Source organism: Capronia coronata (assembly GCF_000585585.1).
Source record: "Capronia coronata CBS 617.96 chromosome Unknown acBCG-supercont1.6, whole genome shotgun sequence".
Lineage (NCBI taxonomy): Eukaryota > Fungi > Ascomycota > Eurotiomycetes > Chaetothyriales > Herpotrichiellaceae > Capronia > Capronia coronata.
This window is the reverse complement of record NW_006912898.1, coordinates 837219-855562: the sequence shown is the minus strand read 5'-3', so window position 1 is coordinate 855562 and position 18344 is coordinate 837219. Positions and strand designations below refer to the sequence as shown.

At 52.4% G+C, this 18344-nt stretch overlaps 6 protein-coding genes across 6 annotated transcripts; 5 read left to right on the top strand and 1 right to left on the bottom strand.

The window, feature by feature from the left end:
* Window positions 1–1381: 1381 nt before the first annotated feature.
* On the bottom strand, window positions 1382–2467 carry A1O1_06977 (uncharacterized protein; the record flags this gene model as incomplete). The annotated part of the gene is made up of 2 exons (XM_007727852.1): window positions 1382–2313; window positions 2371–2467. 2 exons carry the CDS (start codon window positions 2465–2467, stop codon window positions 1382–1384), a joined length of 1029 nt encoding a protein of 342 aa, XP_007726042.1.
* Window positions 2468–5150: 2683 nt separating this feature from the next.
* On the top strand, window positions 5151–5805 carry A1O1_06976 (uncharacterized protein; the record flags this gene model as incomplete). The annotated part of the gene is made up of 2 exons (XM_007727851.1): window positions 5151–5309; window positions 5359–5805. Coding segments are annotated over 2 exons (606 nt in total), but the record flags the coding sequence as incomplete, so codon positions are not given.
* A 1528-nt stretch (window positions 5806–7333) lies between these two features.
* A1O1_06975 (alcohol dehydrogenase) lies at window positions 7334–8293 on the top strand (the record flags this gene model as incomplete). The annotated part of the gene is made up of 1 exon (XM_007727850.1): window positions 7334–8293. One exon carries the CDS (start codon window positions 7334–7336, stop codon window positions 8291–8293), a length of 960 nt encoding a protein of 319 aa, XP_007726040.1.
* Window positions 8294–9082: 789 nt separating this feature from the next.
* A1O1_06974 (uncharacterized protein) lies at window positions 9083–10789 on the top strand (the record flags this gene model as incomplete). The annotated part of the gene is made up of 1 exon (XM_007727849.1): window positions 9083–10789. One exon carries the CDS (start codon window positions 9083–9085, stop codon window positions 10787–10789), a length of 1707 nt encoding a protein of 568 aa, XP_007726039.1.
* Window positions 10790–12121: 1332 nt separating this feature from the next.
* Window positions 12122–13645, top strand: A1O1_06973 (uncharacterized protein; the record flags this gene model as incomplete). The annotated part of the gene is made up of 1 exon (XM_007727848.1): window positions 12122–13645. One exon carries the CDS (start codon window positions 12122–12124, stop codon window positions 13643–13645), a length of 1524 nt encoding a protein of 507 aa, XP_007726038.1.
* Window positions 13646–14186: 541 nt separating this feature from the next.
* On the top strand, window positions 14187–16055 carry A1O1_06972 (uncharacterized protein; the record flags this gene model as incomplete). Its single annotated transcript, XM_007727847.1, has 1 exon — window positions 14187–16055. One exon carries the CDS (start codon window positions 14187–14189, stop codon window positions 16053–16055), a length of 1869 nt encoding a protein of 622 aa, XP_007726037.1.
* Window positions 16056–18344: the final 2289 nt, after the last annotated feature.

Genomic DNA, 18344 nt, shown 5'->3' with positions numbered 1-18344 from the left:
CGAAGGAGACGAAGGAGACGAAGGAGACGAAGGAGACGAAGGAGACGAAGGAGACGAAGGAGACGAAGGAGACGAAGGAGACGAAGGAGACGAAGAGGAGTCAGGTCAAGGAGAGAACTCGGACGAGACGGTGACAAAGAACGATCCGCGCATTACCTCCAAGCGTTGGAAAGCAGCCAAGGCGAAGATACTGAGCGATTTGAGAGCTGGACGAGACACCACGGCCAGCTCTCCCAGCCCGCCTCCAGTTCCATTCGCATTCTCATCCACCTTGGCGCATCGGAGCAGACCCAAGCGGACGCTGCAAGGCGAGGAAAACATTGCTGATGACGTTGAAGACGAAGACGGTCAAGGTGATGGACACAATGAACAGAAGAAGCGGAGAAAGACTACAAAATGATCAGGCTGGTCGAGCACATCTTCGCGGGTTGGAGGGGAGAGCGAGAATATGGAGCAGCACGAGCAGCACGAGCAGGACAGGAGCAATAGAAGATGCAGAGCTGGAGCTAGAGCAGGAGCAACAGTCTCACCCCACAAGCCAGGCTTGCTGAAGTTTTAGGTCAATGTGAACTGGAAGTGGAAGCAGAAATGCAAATGGTTATGAACAGATACCCCCCAATCCCAATATCGAGTCTTCCAGCGTCAAGCGCTTCAGTTGACCATACCAATAGCGATTGACTGAGCGATGGAGAAGTCAGTTTCATTGAAGGCTTTAGCGAACAGGTCTTGCTCGAATTGAATTCACTTGTTTCCACTGAACGGTGATCGAACCAGAATAGAATAGAAACTTTGAAGAGTTCATTCACAACAATCAAACGGTGTGGTTTAATTATTCCAATAATAGGTGTCCTGTATAGACCGACTTCAACTCCTGTGTTGCCGGACGTTCTCTCAATAACCCAATCTAGACTCTCAATCTTATCTTCTATCTTACATCTCATGGCTCGTTTGGACTCTTTGCATGTCTAATGAGAGATGTCGGCAGTTGTAGTGCCTACCAAGTAGATTGTAGGGTTACCTTGGGTATGTAGTTACAATTTCTGCGCGCGCTGCTTTATGGTGGTGTCGCTTCTCCAGGTATCACCTGCTTCATCCCGCCCATAAGTTATCTACAAGGTTCAAATGGGAACAAAAGCAACTTGGATGCTGCTTTCATTACGATTCTATGCCATAGTAGTACATACCTCCTTTCTGCTCCATCCACACTAGCAATCGTAAAGGAGGTTGCATGGGTCATTGCACAGGCAACATGAAGAGAACGCGAAGAAACACAACCAGTATGACACCTCCGGAGAGGGCGAGAGGTCACAAATCCGCCAATTGTTACGTACGCGCCTTCGTCTGACTGCCACTAACTGCCTCGCCATGTTGTACATCAGAATCACTTGCTGGAAGGAGAACTGTCTCGCCATTGATCATGGCTGTTCAGCACCTGATTTGCCTGCCCACCGAGCGCCGGGACATCATCGTCGACATCTGAGGCGAACACGTCGTCATCTTCCAAGACAGTGCCTTCTTCAGGATTGGGGGTGGAAGCTTTGGGGGCCGTCTGCTTCGTCCTGTCGTGCTCGTGCAGTGTGTCGTCCGCCGAGATTGAAATCCCACGCGGTCCCCAGCGATTCACCTTGGGTGGTTGGGCAGGACCATCAGGGTCCCCAGGTTGGGCTTCTGGATCTTCCTCAGCCGCCAGAGGCTGGTTGATGACCCTGTCTACCAGCCAGCCTTTCCGCAAATCATCTGTGTCCACGACCGTACCTCCGCGGAGCTTGACCCGCTGTCTCGTCCAATACACCCAGGCAAAATCAACGTAGAAGGCGGTCTGTACGATGCCGAAAAGAACGGAGATGGGATCGGGCTTCAACGAGGTGAAGGCGCGGTAGATCCAGTTGAGCAGGTAGAATGCCCGATACGAGCCAAGGGTGACCAGATAGAACGAGTCAATCACCGTGGGCACCGTGGTCTGCCGCAGGAGCAGCAGTTGAGGGAGCACGCAGACCGACTCGAGGATGATGGAAAAGGTCCAGAGCACCTCGACGAATGTGGTCGCCCGCCAGCCGTTGAAGATGAGTGAGACGACAGGAGCAGCAACAAAGGAGGCTCCAGCTGCGTAGGCTCCCCACTTCCAGGCCTTTTCTCTTTCTCGGGTCCGCGCATACACCCTGGTCATCAAGACGATGATATAGATCGACGACCAGATGTAGAAGTTCTTGAGAATGAAGTTCCACCATGACAAGGAGGGCCGGACCCAGAACAGGTCAAGGTATCGCGTGCAGAAGACGGCGATGTAGAGGATCTGGGTGATGAGGGATACACCTGGACCGCATCAGCGTGTTGAACTTCAGCTTGTGGTAGCACGATCTAGGGCCTCACCTTCAGCACTCTTGTTGGAGTGGATGGCATAGATCAGGATGCATTTGGACGCAGTATGGGACACATCGCCCAAGATGCGGAAGACGTTCATGTACATGGTCGCAGAAGAGACATGGCCTGACACAACCAGTGCAGTTGTCGGGAGGTGTTGGTTGTTGCGGGATCAAGTTACGATTAGCAGTGCAGAGAAGATATCGCCCTGTAGTACTGTCAAGAATACCAGCGTGCCAGGCAGCCGTTATTGGACACAAAGGATGGATCGTAAGGCACGAGGACGTGAGCGAGGGCGGGTTGAAGAGTAACGCGACCTTGTAGGTGGCCAGCCTGCGACAAGGGGATGCGCCTCACATGTTTCGATGTCTCACTTTGGACTCGGATGGCGCAGCCTGGATTTGGTAGACTGATGACTTAGTACACATTAGCGGCAGTATTGATAAGATAAGGGCCCTAGGTGGCAAGTCTGTCTGAACTCACTCTGTCACCACCACCACAACTTCTACCCTACACCTGCAACATGAACACGAAATCGATATCTTTCCTGTCTATCAACCCAAGAATTTGTGCACCGACAACTTTCCAATGCAGAACATGGCTGTAAGCCAGCGAGTGAGCTCGTCTCCAGTATCTACTCGTCACCTCAGGTCGACTTGAATCACCGAGTGTCGACACCCAGGATACTGACTTTATGTTGGTATTTCCATGAGCGTCTGCGTGGCCGCATCTAATATATAATACTCTGTGTATCTATGATTGCCTGCCATGGAGCTGTACGCAATGGCAGCAGCTGACAAGGCCTGATACAGTACTCTAAGTTCAAGAAACTCCACCTTAACTCTTCGGCAGCAGGATATACCAGCAAGACAACAGAGTATTCATCACAACTCCCCTCTGCCTATGACCTCCATTGAGAGTAGACATTCACCCAAAAACAAATGATCAGGCTCGAGCCGTGCCTGATATCGGTTACCCATCGGCAATCTACTTGTGGTCTTTGTAACAACCTTTCTAATTGGCCATGGGCCTGAGCATCATCGTGCTGTCCTGGTTCGACTCGGAGGATTGAGTCGGTCCAAGGTGATTCTCGGATAGGCTTCTGCATGAATACAGTCGAACTAAGCATGCTGTCCAGAGGCTGACCGAGTATCATTTTTCATCACGGTGGAGAGGCGGTTCTGATTCGTACTGGATCCAACCCCTGTCGTGTGAGGGCGCCTCGTGCTGGGCCACCATCCTCGCCCCCAAATTCGCGCCCGAAATCAGGTGGGCTAAGGGGGCGTCCTTTTGACTGCTAAGCGAGCACGGCACAACATCCGCATGTGTTCATGATCAGACGGCAACGAAGCTTTCCCTCAGGCTTCGAAACATGTGAGCAATATCATGCCTCAATCGGTGCCATTCGCTTGACTCTCACCAAGTCCCAGCAACGCCTCTACATCTCTGCTGGTCTCCAAGAGAGAAGCGTTGAGAAGATTCAGCTACAGGTCTGTCACCCACATTGCAAGACCTTCAAACAGTCAGTGGTAAGGACCGATGATCGTCTCAATACTGATGCTTGGGGATCCAAAAGCTGCAGACTGCACATCTCCAACCCACTAGCACGTAAGTCTCCACTGTGTACATGAACAGAGGGTAGTATGTTGAATCAACCGACGGACAAGGTGTTCCTTGCTAACTTGGAAAGCGCTTGGGGTTCCTAAGGCGTCCTCTGACTTCCCCTGCGATCGCCTGCCTGCCTTCAGCCATCCTTGATTGATGGTCGGTCATAAGCTTTCTTTGAATCTCCGACTGATACAATGCAACTGACTCGTGGGTTTGTCATTGACCTTCCGTCAACTCGCGCAATGCTTGTGTGACTTCACGATCGAGAAATAGCCGCCGACACGTTGCGGCGCTTGTTGAGCCACCTCCACCCCTTTTTCAATTCGTCCACCCAGGCTCTAGGGCAGACACGCAGCCCAGTTTACGGAAACGAAACCAGCGCTCGCCCCCATCGCCTCGGAGAATTGTACAGAGGCATGTCAAGAAAGGTCCTAATAAGATCCTTAGCCGTTGCCGAAGGCTTGAACTCTACCACGACGCCATCTTGCAATCGAGGTAATTACTTACACGGGTATCCTGATAGATTGAGGGTCGGCAAGAAGGAGATCATGCCTCGAATGGAGATATCGTGAGCGTCGGCCCTGGTTCGCACATGGCTCAAACTCTGCCTAGACCGGGTAAGAATCCATGCAGGTTGTGAGGTGGCTATCGAGAGATGGTTACAGTCGGCTGAGAGGTTTGTTTGCCTGCATGAAAATCCAGACCATAGCCTCTAACCCTACCTCTGTAGAGGTCACTAACCGGCATGCCGCACGAGAATGTGGCTACTTAAAGCTCTAATGCAAGCCACTTGCAGCGGTATCAGCGGCTATTCATCCCCTCACACTGCTCGGAAAATCGCAACTCATTTACAATTCCATGGTCCATGCCCGTACCTCCATCCATTGCAAAGGTCTCATTCAGGTCGACGACCTCCAAGCCAATATCAAATCTGCCTTCGCGTTTCGACAAGGCAGATCGAAGGCCAGCAGCTACCGCGTCTGCGTTCAGATCCTTCTTCTTGCGGCAAAGGGGAGAAGGGCACAGTATTTCCAGTGACTTATCTACCTCCATGATTCTTCCCAAGCCTGCCCACACCGGCAGACATCTTGCGATCTTGGAATGTACCACACCAGTCTTTGTCAGATGTGAAGTGCTCCCGGCAAAGCTCTACCCCATCTCGTGCCGTCTGGTCATTCTAGATGGCATGGACAATGGCCTCTCCAATCATGCCGTTGCCTCCTTATGAAACACCCTCACGGTCAACGTCACGATGCCGACGAGTTCAGAAGACTCCAAATTCCTCTCGACGGGACAAAGTTCGACAAGGAAAACTGATACGTTGTTGGACTGGCGAAGAGGTTTGCTGACTGGACCATGCACAAGCATAGATGACTGACAGCTGAACAGGAATCCTATCTCTTCAGAAGTCGAAACCAGAAGCTTCCCTACAAGCAGATTGCCACTCGACTGGATAAATCGGAACTAGCATGCCGTCTACATTACCACCACATGATGGTTGGACGCAAGGGTCACCACATTGATGAGTGTGAAGACCAAACGTCGGAGGATGGCCGCTCCTCCTCTCCACCAGCTATGCCGACCGAAGTCGAAGCACACACGGGACTGATTTACCAGGCCACTCCGGGTTTGGAGGTTAGGCCGGTCCCATCAATGACAAAATCCTGCACGTTACCGAGCTTTGACGCCTTCTTACGAGACACTTTCTATCGAAGGAGTGTGTCGATGCCGGACTCGGTGTCTGCCATGGACGATCTGGTGACAGGAGGTGAAACCAAGAAAGAATCTCACCTCTCCAACAGCACAAGAGGCATCAGGACACTGTCAGGGACATGGCTGAGAGAGGAAGTTGGACCATCTCTGTCATGCCCGCAGCAGCATGTTGCCAACTCGCAGATCTCAGACACTGCCCGATACCGCACTGTCCTGTGTCGACGTCCACACTCTCAGCACCCAGAAGGGGCAGAGGCGACCGATGCCAGTTCTATCTCTTCTATCCACGTCGATAGGGCTCAGCCAGTGCCGATATCTCATTGAAGAACGCCTGTCTTCTTCGTCCCGTCGACAGCGTGGGGAGGGAATCACAGATATCAGGCGCATGGGGTGACTACAGTCACTTCTCGCCTATACGATTGTAACGACCAGGCGACTATCCTCGTCTACGAATTTCCTTGCCATATAGCCTGCATCGGGCACGGTACTTTGTCAGCCCAGGTTTACCTGACAGCACTTTAGGGACTATTGAATGTTCAGTTTCCAGATTGCCAACACTGAGATCTGACACCGACTTCACCACATTGCAAGCAGAACGACCTTATCCAGCCGCGTCGCGACGCACTGTGGTCAAGTTAGTGTCGAGGATAGGGCCAGTTCTATAGGAGGTTTGTTGCAAACTGAGAATTACCCTTGTCTGGGAGCACCAGGAAAACGCAACAGAGCTGTGCGGTATTATTCAACGTCAACACCTTGTATGCAAAGGAGTTACACACCAACTATACTGAACGTCCGATACGGTGTGATACTTGACGTAAAGCGGCGTGTTTTTTGTCAGCCTCGACTCGCATTAGGAAGCCTCAACTCAGAGCGATTAGAGCCAACATAGGCGCCATAGTACTTGAGTACTGCAGTCATCCTTTATTTTCGAACGAGATCATGAGCCTGATGGCCAAGGGCGTAAGACTCAAGCAATCAGGCTGCGATCGAAGATTCCCATGGATTCTGGGCGGCCGGATCAACAGCGGACGAACCGATCGAAACATCTCGAATCTCGAAGTGAGAAGATACACAGATAGACATTGATGATTGATTATCTAACAGGTATTGTTCCAAGGGCCCTACCATGATGTTTTTGCTCAAGCTTAGTCCAAGATATACCACAGTACGTTGGTATTCGATGGTAGGCCGGTTGTTTCTTGCAGTTCAAATTGTCCGTCGCTCGTCCGGTGATTGAATGAATGGCGTGCCATCAAACTGGCTCCCCACACGGCCCTTGATTCTGATGACAAATGTATTCTTCACTCGGAGAGGGGGATGGATATGAAGATATGCACGGCTACACTACGTAGATAATATGCTCTGATGAGATCTCTTGACGGGTATTAATATCCAGCCCTAACGCCGTGAAGACAGATTGACTTCCTATAAATCCATTCACTCGCAACTTATTCCCCGATATATTTATTCTCCACAACTCGACGGCTCGAATACTACCCCCAAGATCACGACATCAGTAATCATTCCAAGACCGACCAAGTACATAAGCACTACTGTGTCCTTCCTTGACCATCATCTCATCCTCAGCTTGAACACCTCCATATACGGTTCAGCAATCCCGTCCGACTATTCTGCCATCATCTAACCTGCCATGGCGTCTCAACAACCCATCACCGTTGTCTTCGGCACGGCCTCATTTGGAAACTACGAGCCCTTCATCTCCGAGGAGTATCTGAACAAGGTCTTCTCAACGCTGGAGGCTCACAAGATCAAGAACCTCGACACAGCCCAACTCTACGGCAAGTCGGAGGAGCGGCTCGGCGAAGTGAAAGCCGCGGAGAAATTCACCATCGACACGAAATGGACAGGCGGCTGGACACCCGGCTGGGCGACCAAAGAGAACATCATCTCCTCGGCGAAAGAGAGCCTCAAGAAACTTGGGACCAAGCAAGTCGACATCTTCTACATCCACTGTCCAGACCCGCAGACGCCGCTGGAGGAGACCTTGGAGGGTGTCAACGAAGTCTACAAGACGGGCGCATTCAAGCGGTTCGGGTTGTCCAACTACTCGGCCGAGGACGTACAGAAGGTCTACGACACCGCCAAAGCCCACGGCTGGGTCCTGCCCACCGTGTACCAGGGCAACTACAACCCCGTGGCGCGCAAGCAGGAGACGGTACTGTTCCCGACCCTCCGCAAGCTCGGGATTTCTTTCTACGCATACAGTCCTCTGGCTGGAGGGTTCTTGACCAAGACGGCCCAGCAGGTGCGTGACGGGGCGGGCCGCTTCGGCCCAGACGCCCTCGGCGGCATGTATCGTCAGATGTATGCGCGGCCCAGCCTGCTCGATGCGCTAGATAAGTGGGCGCAGATCGCCGAGGATGAAGGTGCTTCGCGGGCCGAGCTGGCTTATCGCTGGGTCACGTTCAATTCGCCGCTCAAGCCCGAGCATGGCGACGCGATCATTGTCGGGGCAAGCTCGGTGGAGCAGCTCGAACAGTCGCTCACGGGAATTGAGAAGGGCCCGCTCAGTGACAAGGCTGTCAAGGCGATCGATGAGATCTGGGAGCAGATCAAGCATGAGGCGCCGCTGGACAACTTCGCTAAATAAGCATTCGGAGGAACCCTGGAAAATGAATACAGGGAGGGAGGGAAGTCGGTACTGAAGATGTTGACTCCGGTTGTCTATCAAGCGAGGACGAGCAGGGGCGCACAAGAGGAGTAAATAGGAGAGTTGTTAGTTGAGCGAACTCGGAAGATACTTCTTTCACAATAGCTCCACGTTGTCGTGTTCCGTTTTCGGATGAATGATATGGCCTTATGAGAGCAAATCCGAAGGTTGACTCAAGTGAGACTAGAACGGATAGGAACAGAGACGGTGCAACACATCAATTCGTATCGTATCAACTGGGAGCGTATTTTTGGCTGTGAGACCGCAGCCTGATATTGACCAGCCTCGGCAACATGGGCTTATCGGCCTTATCAGTCTTATCGATAGCGTCATAGCACGATAAGCCGGTGGCGTCTGCGGTGCGCCGGTCACATGCGTCGGCCGCCTTTATCTCAATTCCCCTGCATCGCTGGCGACACGCGACGGTCTAAGGGAACATCCCAAGCCAAACCCCTGCGCCTGTACTAGTAGTAGTAGTACTACTTCGCCATTCCAAGCGCCCACAAACCACCACCTTCAAACTTGCCCTCCAACGCTCCCTGCGGAATTTGTTGCAATCGATTTGGCGATCAAATCTGGATACAGCGTGTCCTTGCCCATCTATATCTCATGACAGAAAATGAAGCGTTGATTCTTTGAGCGGTCCTTTTGTCCATTCCCCCCTCCCCCACCCCGCTGACTGAGAGGAGTTTCTCACGCGATCATGCGAATCACGACGTCAGATTCAGCATGCGCCTCCTAACCGTCCTTGAACTCATCCTCTGTTGGGTATGGCTCTCGAAAGCCGGAACTATCGAGAAGCGCCGTCACGAACCCGAACGCAACGCTGTCGCTCGACAAGCCGCCCAGCAGAGGCTGATAACAGATGCAAGAGATGGAAATTCAACTGGGACATGGAGATCGAGTCTGGCACCTGTCCTTGGGGACATGCTGAGCGCGTTAGAAGTCATGCAAGATGCATATTTTGACATATTCACTGGTACCTGGCCAAACGCCATCGACTGGACGTCAGCCGTCATCGGCACCCATGTTTCTGCTACTCTGGCCAGCATTGTTTCTTCCCTCGACGCCTCCTCCGCATCCACCTGCCACGATATGCTGTCATGGCAAAACATCATCGATCGATATTTCGCCCATACCTCTGCCTTCTATTTCGGCGAAAATGCCTTCTCTTTACGGAATCAAGCGTATGACGACATGCTTTGGGTTGTTCTCGGCTGGCTCGAGAATCTGAAATTTGCCGAGATGTACTCGTTGAAGCATTGGGATTTCCTCGAGTCTGGAAGACAACCTGGGTCGGGAGACGGATGGCACGGGCTGCAAATCATCCCCATGGCCGCCCACCGCGCACGCATCTTCTATGATTTGGCGTCGGTGGGTTGGGACGAATCCCTTTGCGGCGGAGGCATGAATTGGAATCCTTATCTGACCCCTTATAAAAATGCAATCACCAACGAATTGTTTGCTGCCGCCAGCATTGGGATGTATCTGTATTTTCCGGGTGACAACAATACCTCGCCATATATGACCCAAAATTCGAGAGGGTCGGTGAAACCCCATGATCCAATATTTTTGGAAAATGCGGTCAAAAGTTACAAATGGTTGTTGGAGAGTCATATGGCCGACTCAAAGTCGGGATTGTATCAGGATGGGTTCCACATCACCGGCTGGCGGCGATATCCTAACGGGACTATCAACCCCGGCACTGGGAACTGTGACGAACTCAATCCGATGGTATTTACTTACAACCAAGGCGTTGTGTTATCTGCGAGCCGTGGCCTTTGGCTAGCGACTGGGGCCAGAAGCTACCTCGATGACGGCCACAACCTGGTCCAGGATGTCATACGAGCGACGGGTTGGCCCAACTCGGATGCTTCGTGGAGAGGCATGGGGCGCGGCGGAATCATGGAGGAGGTTTGTGACCATGGCGGCTATTGCAGTCAAAATGGGCAGACCTTCAAAGGCATCTTCTTCCATCATCTCCTCGAATTCTGTCGGCCTCTTTGGCCCCAAGAGGAAGCATTCCTCGCCACCGACAGAGGCATGGAGTTTGACCGCAGTGACTACGACTACCATCTCTCACGTTGCGCTGCGTACGACAAGTGGGTCACCCATAATGCGGAGGCTGCAGTAGCAACCAAGGATCCTAGTGGACGTTTTGGCATGTGGTGGACATTTGGAGATTTGGACAATGACGCGATAACACAGATCCGTGATACGACTGTTCTACCGGATGGTGCTGATGACTATATCAACCCCACGCCTAACAGTTGGCTTCCTGTGGCCGCCGCGTCTGGTGACTGCAATGATCGCGGACGCGGACGAACCGTGGAGACTCAGAGCGGAGGACTGGCGGTCTTGCGGGCACGATGGCATTGGGAAGTCCACCTAAGGCCGATATCCTCTGACAAGGAGTCGAGCCAAGCAGATATATAGATGTAAATATATCAGCATGTGTCCCAGGAGTTCATTTCCTCTATTCGTACCACACCATGCCCAACTTCCTTCTGTTGATATGGTCAGTAATACCGTGATATGCTTGACGTTGCTTGAGCCAATCAGAACGCCCAAGGCTCTGATTAGTCATGGAGGGCGAATCGCAGAGCTGATACGTATCAGGCATGGAACTGGCGAAGCACTCGTCAGAGTTCACAGCAACCCTCACTGTGGCTGTCAGTCTTTGCTGTGTAGTTTTCTCTGGAATATCATCTCGGCGTTCTACGACTCTGGAGAGGGAATATTGTTGCCGATGCGGCGGTGTTTGGGCGGTGTGCTGGAATATCCACGATGAGCTCCCTCGCCACGCCCTGAGCTGCTCCCGGGGCCACCGAGAGCAGCGATGCTGCGCAGACCCGCGCGCTTTTCCTATGAATGACCAAACAGCACCGAACTTCATCCCAACATCGACCTGGCGATAACTGACGCACACCAAATCTCTTCCGGCGAGCCGCAGGGCTCCAGGTGTGGAGGGCCGTTGCAGCTAGCATTTCGACGGGCCAAGACAAGGTCGCGCAAGGCTGACCGACTTCTACGATCAAGATCGCTGTTCTGGTCGCCATATAACTGAGATCGGTGGTTATCTGTCCACCACGACTCAAGATGAATGTGTCCGTGCCGCCGGACAATACTGGGCCTCGCCGAACACAATTCTCAAGTTGCGATGGGTGTCGGAGCTCTCGACTTGCCTGTGATGCTGTGCGGATCGGCCTTGAGCCCGGGAAGCCTGGCGCGTCGGGTTCCTGCTCCAGGTGTACTCGCCGGAGACAGAAATGCACGTTCGAGGTATGTCCTGACCGGCGGTGTCCTCGATGCTACGTGTCCTGAGCTTCTTTCAAACGCTAACATAGCCTGATTGCACCAGTGGATCAAGACGGTCAAGAGACCGACCACAAGACCTCGTCGGAACAGCCGAGCGGTGCCTTCCACATCCGGTCATTCACTGGTCTCGTCGTCTTCTCCCGAGAGTCCGTCCAACGGACAAACCAGGGCCGCGAATTACGCTGAGCCCAGCATCCAGCGACCCCAGGTCCCCCTGGGGTACTATCGGTCCGTGCCTTGCGCTCTCCTGGGGTGTTTCGCCTTCATACTAATTATACTACAGGGAACAAACATCAGAGTCACCCTCCTCCATACCCGTGTCCACTCTGGTAAACCCTCCTCGAGAAGATACCATGACAATCTTCGGGGATTGGCTCGAAAGAATTTTCGAAAGCTGTTTTGAGACCATCTTCGGCTTCTGGCTAGGCCGGCACTGCTGCCCACTTGTGTATGACTCTGTTACTTCCCAAAGCCAGTGCTGCCGGTGCTGACATGATCAGTGGCGACATGGATTCTGATATCGTCCTACATCCGACACGACTGTTCACTGAACTGGATGCCTACCTCGCCGAAGACCGGGAAGTACGGAAGCTGGACACGGCATGGTCATTGTCATCCAGCAGGCAGGAAAGAGACCGGCAGATCGACCAATCCCTCCGTCATGCCATCCGAAGTTTCGCCGCTCGGTGGCTGCATCTGGTTCCACACGCGAAAGAAGCGCTGTCGTCCCACGAAGATATCGTCAGGGAGCTCTGGCGGGCGACTCGCAGGGACATGCTGAAGGTGATCAATCGAGTATCGTATCGGTCTGTATTGACCTTGTTTCTCTTCGGACTGACTCCAATCCCCGTCGGCATCTCGGAAGAAGAAGAAATGGACGGCTTGACGGGCCAGATCTGCGTCCAGACTGCCCTCCAGCAGGTGCAACGACTACGTGAACGGCAGCGAAACTATCAATTCAACGGAACAAAAGTGTCCCTGGGATCAGACGTGTTCTCGAGCCCGGCCCCAACCTCGACTTTCACCCGCAGCTTCCTCAGCTCCGAGAGCAGGGCGTACTGGGCCGCCTTGATCATCGACACGTCAGCCTCGTTGACGCTCAACTTCCGCTCATCTCTGACCTCGGGCTTGCACGGCGTCCACGCCGAGTCGTCATGGCGGGTCCTCAAAATGGGCACAGGCTCATTCCACACAAGAACCCAAGAATGGCGGCAAGGAACAGTCCCAATGACCGACGACATGGTGACACAGGTCATCGCCGCCGCTAGCGCGGGGAATGTGTATATGTTGAAGATGATTGCCGTTCTGAAAGAAGCACTCCGGGAAGGCTACGAGGACGATAAAGTCGCCGAGGCCTGGACGTCGTGTCTCAAAGCCATGGAGATATTCAAAGTCACTTTCCGACCCCTCGTCAATCTGTGTGAACGCCGTCTTCCGCTTCTGGGTGAAGCGGAGAGACTGAATTGGTATGAGCTGATGCTTCATCAGCATCTAGGCGTCCTACTGTTGGTTGATGGAGTCGAGGCCGCCGAGCGGACCGATCTATTATCACAGCTCAGAGAAGCTCAACTGGATGCTGAGCGTGATCTTCTCGATGTCATCAGGATCGGGCTCGAGAGTACGTACACCATCCGCGGCCCCGAAGGTCCGATGTCCGGCGAGGAGACCCCTGCGGTGCTCTCGGCGTCGTTTGTCGCCGTCGATCCTTACCCACATCACATGGTTGCCGCTGTTCAACTGATGAACAAGGCGGTCGGTCGAGAATACAAGCAAGGGAGAATCACGTTTGAGACGTACAAGTCCCTCAAGCAGATCTTGCTGAGAACTCTGGAGGAGTTGCCTCAGACGTCCAAGTCGGTTGAAGCGACTCGGCGCGAGCTGGGTGCGTCGGTTGCTGAATTGGATCGTTTGCTGGATGATAAGAGTATGTTGTCGGAGGTTGTTCGACGACAGCCACAACACCCTGCGACGTGATTGAAACAGATGGAGCCATAAACTTGAGCTTTATCTACAAACGCCGCCAGAACTGCGGGAAGGGATTTGAGATGAGCATCGCTCTTAGATCTAGCGGATCCTTCGATGCCTACCTATGTATATACAATCATACCATCTGCCTTGTCCAAGTTTATCTGGTGTTTGCTGGCCGGCAGCTGCTCACATTTACTGTGTAACGTTAACATTACTAATCAGTTTAACAATGCGCCAAGGCCGTATTGGTTGTAATTACAGTCTGACGAAATCAAGTACCTGAGTTTATCAGGACGTGATGTCACTCTTACGCGCATTGCCATGTATAAACAGCATCATCTGGAAATGTACCTCAGCGATTTGAAACAACTGTTCATCTCTCTACACCCCCATAGATCTCTTCTCGTGCCAGCTTTCAGCATGACAAAAAGTTGGCCGCACCTCATCGGAGCCATTCGGGTTCGACAGGGCGCTTTCGCGGGTTCGACGAGAAGCAGGTCGGTGGAATCGACCACGGCCTTCCCTTCTTCCTCTTCCAGCGGCCATCATGCCCTCTTCCTCAATATTCCCTGACTTTGTTCTCGGCCACCCGAAGCACGAAAAGACTCGACTCTCAAATGCCCCCAAGAGCAAGAAGCCGAAAGCACGGCCACCGAGGAGCATCAGAGACAAGGTCCCGTTCTATGGGAAACTACCAAAGTACACTGGGCCCTACGAGGTTGGCACCATCGACCTCGAAGTCCCGGCGAGAGAGCCGCGGACCTTTTCCGACATTACGCGCCAGAAGATCCACGTGCTGGCTCTCGAAACCGTGCTGATGACCATCTACTACCCGGCTCACATCAACGCGGGGGTCGAGGTGCAGACGTCTGCGGCAAAACAAAAGTTCCGACCAACATGGCTCAGCAGACCCAGAGACCTCACCAGTCGTGGATATGCGAGGTTTGCCACCCTTCCGGAGCGACTCACCATGCTATGGTTCTTCTGCACGACTTGGTTTACAAAGCTGCCTGCGTACAAGAACGCCCGGATAGCAGATCACTGGCCGCAGCATGGTCGGACTTCTACGCACCATCACAAAACGACGCGGATGAAGGGGGCTCCGCCGCCAGATGGGCCTGAGAAGCCAAAGTTTCCTCTGATATTCTTCTCTCATGGTCTGGGAGGCACCCGGACGGCCTATTCCTCCGTCTGCGGGGAATTTGCAAGCCACGGATTCGTGGTGGTGGCGTTGGAGCATAGAGACGGGAGTGGACCGCGGTCAATCATAAATCACCCGGACCACGGGCCTGGGAGCCGGCAGGAACGAGAAAGAAAGGGCAACATCGAGCATCGGCCGGAGAACCTGGACCGGCCGTATGACATGGTGGACTTCGTGTTTCCCAAGCACGATAAATACGACACGACCCCTGGCCATCGGGTGGACAAGGAGTTGCGGAGTGCACAGATCGATCTTCGGCTGGCCGAGATCCATGAAGCGTATCTGATTATGCAGGACATCTGTGCCGGAAAAGGTGCCGATGTCGCGGCGAACAATCTTCGGCTGAAAGGAGCAATCGGCGCATCCAAGGCGGGCCTCGACGGCATCGACTGGTCCTACTGGACAGACCGCTTCCACTGCGATTGTGTGACCATGGTTGGCCATTCGTTTGGCGCAACCACAACCGTAGAATTGCTTCGACAGAAGACCGAGGATCGGTTTCACTATGTCACACAAGGGATCGTCTATGATATCTGGGGCATGCCGGTTCGTCCAAACCCCAACCACCACATCCAGGTGCCGCTGCTCGGCATCAACTCGGAGGCTTTCATGTACTGGGCCGACAACTTCAACGTGGCTCGCAATATAACCCAAGAGGCCCTCGACGCAGGTCAGCCTGCCTGGCTGCTCACCGTCCGGGGCACAGTGCATATCTCGCAGTCGGACTTTTGCATTCTGTACCCACACATCGCGAGTCTGGTGCTGAAGATGACCGCAGATCCAGTCCGAGCGATCGACTTGAACCTCGACCTGTCGTTGGATTTTTTGTCTCGTGTGATGCCCTCGCACATCTTGAAGCCTGACCAGCCGTTCTTGCGTACGCTTGCCGAGGGAAAGAAGCTCCTGGATCTGCCTGTGCTCCATGACCTGCCTAACGAACATCAGCCGGATGACAAGTGGATGGCGATCCGGCTCAAGATTCATCATGAAGGAATCAAGCGAATCATACCCAGAAGTAGGAAACGTTATTGGGAAAAACTGCACAAGATGGGGCAGGAAGAGGTCTGGGTGCACCTGGGTCCGGAGTGTGTGACAACTGGGACGTGTAGGACTTGTGCCAGTAGGGGGAAAAGCCAGAAGTCCGGTCAAGGTCCGGTCCAAAGCTCTGAAGAAGGCGATGAATGGAAGAGCCTTAGCGCTAAGTCTGATGAGTGAATTCAAGTGGAGAGGTTAAGCCCGATGATGTTGAATGAATTAATGATGCACCAATTCAACATATGGAGGAATGGCCATAAAGTGACCAATACATGCCATTTTTTCCAAATTACGACTATGCTTAGAGGCGAACCTCCTTGCCTTCTACAATCCAAACCCCCATCCCACGCTGGCACGCTCCCACACGAATGACCAGTATGAATAACCAGTATGAATGACTCGTATTTGGGTAGATCAGCATCGGTGTTCATCTCATCCAGAGAGATGCATAGACCCATATAATCACCTGCTGAATTAGGGTAGGTAACACCAATATTTCTCCCAGACGGAAAGAATCTTTGCAATCTATAAATCAACTTGACGACAACAACGCAGGATCTACTTGTGCATCTACTCGTACTCCCTATCCTTGTCTACGAGTATGCATTTCGTCATGTGGAAGTGAGTGGTACGGTAACTTCCTCAGATATTAGAGCAGATGCTTTCGCTTGAGCCTATTACTGTAGTGTGGGGTTCAGGGGCTACAGCCTTGTCCCGACCACGACCACACGTACAAAATCATCTCCACTTCCACTTCCACTTCCCCGTCACAGTCCAGATATCACCGATGCACAAGACAGACATGGCAGGTCAGGCACAGACACACAGATATCTACAGGGTGCCATCTCAATCTGAATCTCCATAATAAGAATCCCAACATGTTTTTGGATTTTCAATCTGCACATCGGTCTTCATTGGCCATATTTACCACCATCAGCACCGGTGGTATGCTAATTATAAAGACCATCACCATCACCATCATCTACGAATGTCAGCAAGCCCCCAAAGATACTGACCGTGTCAAGCCAGACAACTATAAGGTAGCATAGCAGTCACTGGGGGTAGACAAACTGACTTCTCTGCAATACTGGTTTGTCTCTGCTATATCTATATCTATATCTAGGTAAATACGAATGAAGGGCATGCTTCAAACCAAGCAGAACAGATAGTAAAAACATCAAGCCCCAGAAATGTCAAACACTAAACGCAGGAGTGAACTAACAGTCAAATCAGTAAGTACAAGCAGCCAACAGCCAAATCAATTAGTCAAGCAGTACAATCAGTCAATTCGTTAACTGGTCAATTCGTCAATTCGTCAATTCGTCAATCAGTCAGTCAACCATTCAGTCAATCAGTCCATTGATTGTATCCGTAAAGGGCTTATAAGAGTCTAACCACTACAAGTTCATACCAGCATCTGTCTGCTCAGTCACCACCACTCCAATAACAACAAGTCTATTTCCAGTCCACCAATCTGCTCGTCTAGTATCTCAGCAACAGGAAGACCGAGCGAACCACTTAGTTCCAGGAACTAGGCCAACCCTAAACTAACAAGGTCTTTGAGCTGAGCAGGGCTAGTATCACATCCCGCTCTGGCGTTCTCCATTTCGACAGCTGGGAACATGAGACCACATGATAATGACATCCATCGGAGAGATCGGAATCATCGAGACAGTGATAGAGACAGTAATAAGAAAGTTCTACTTGATGCGGAGACCTCTGCACGTCAGATTTCTGCATTGGAGTCTGAGAGTCAGACCAGATTGGCTCCGTCTTGGGATGAATCAGAGGTTGCAATGCAGACGACGGAAATAGAGTTGGAACGAGAAAGAGAACGAGAACTAGAAAGAAAACCAGAACCAGAATCAGAAACACACAGAGACGTACAAGGAACTACACAACAGCAAAAACAACAGCAGACACAGACACAGACACAGATACGGCAACAAGCACAAGCACCAACTGGAAACCACTCATCAGACAAGCACAAGGACGAGACCCTCCCACTCCCACTCCCACCCCCAGTCCCGATCCGACTTCGACTTCGACTTCGTCAACAACCCCCGACTGTTGAGTCAAGTCTTTACGGAGCGAGGGCGATGCCAGCACAGCCGTCGCCGCAGTCGTCGTACAAAGCAGAAACAAGCCCTGCAGGTGATCACGGTACTTCGACCACAGCCACACTCAAACAGGGGACACTCACGTCTCAGACTTCATGTCAACAGCAGCAGCAACAGCATCAGAGCAAAGATCAGTCTCAGGGTATTACACATCGACAAGATCAGCCTTGTAGGTCTGGGAATCGGAATCTTGAACGGGAGCAAGCAAAGAAGCCAGGAGCACCAGCACCAGCACCAGCACCAGTGTCAGGAGTAGCAGTGTCAACAGATATGAGAGCATGGAGTCCAAGTCCAGATGATGATCCACCTATCACGGGAGTGAAGCGTCTTCCTGGGCGCCGCAGGAGA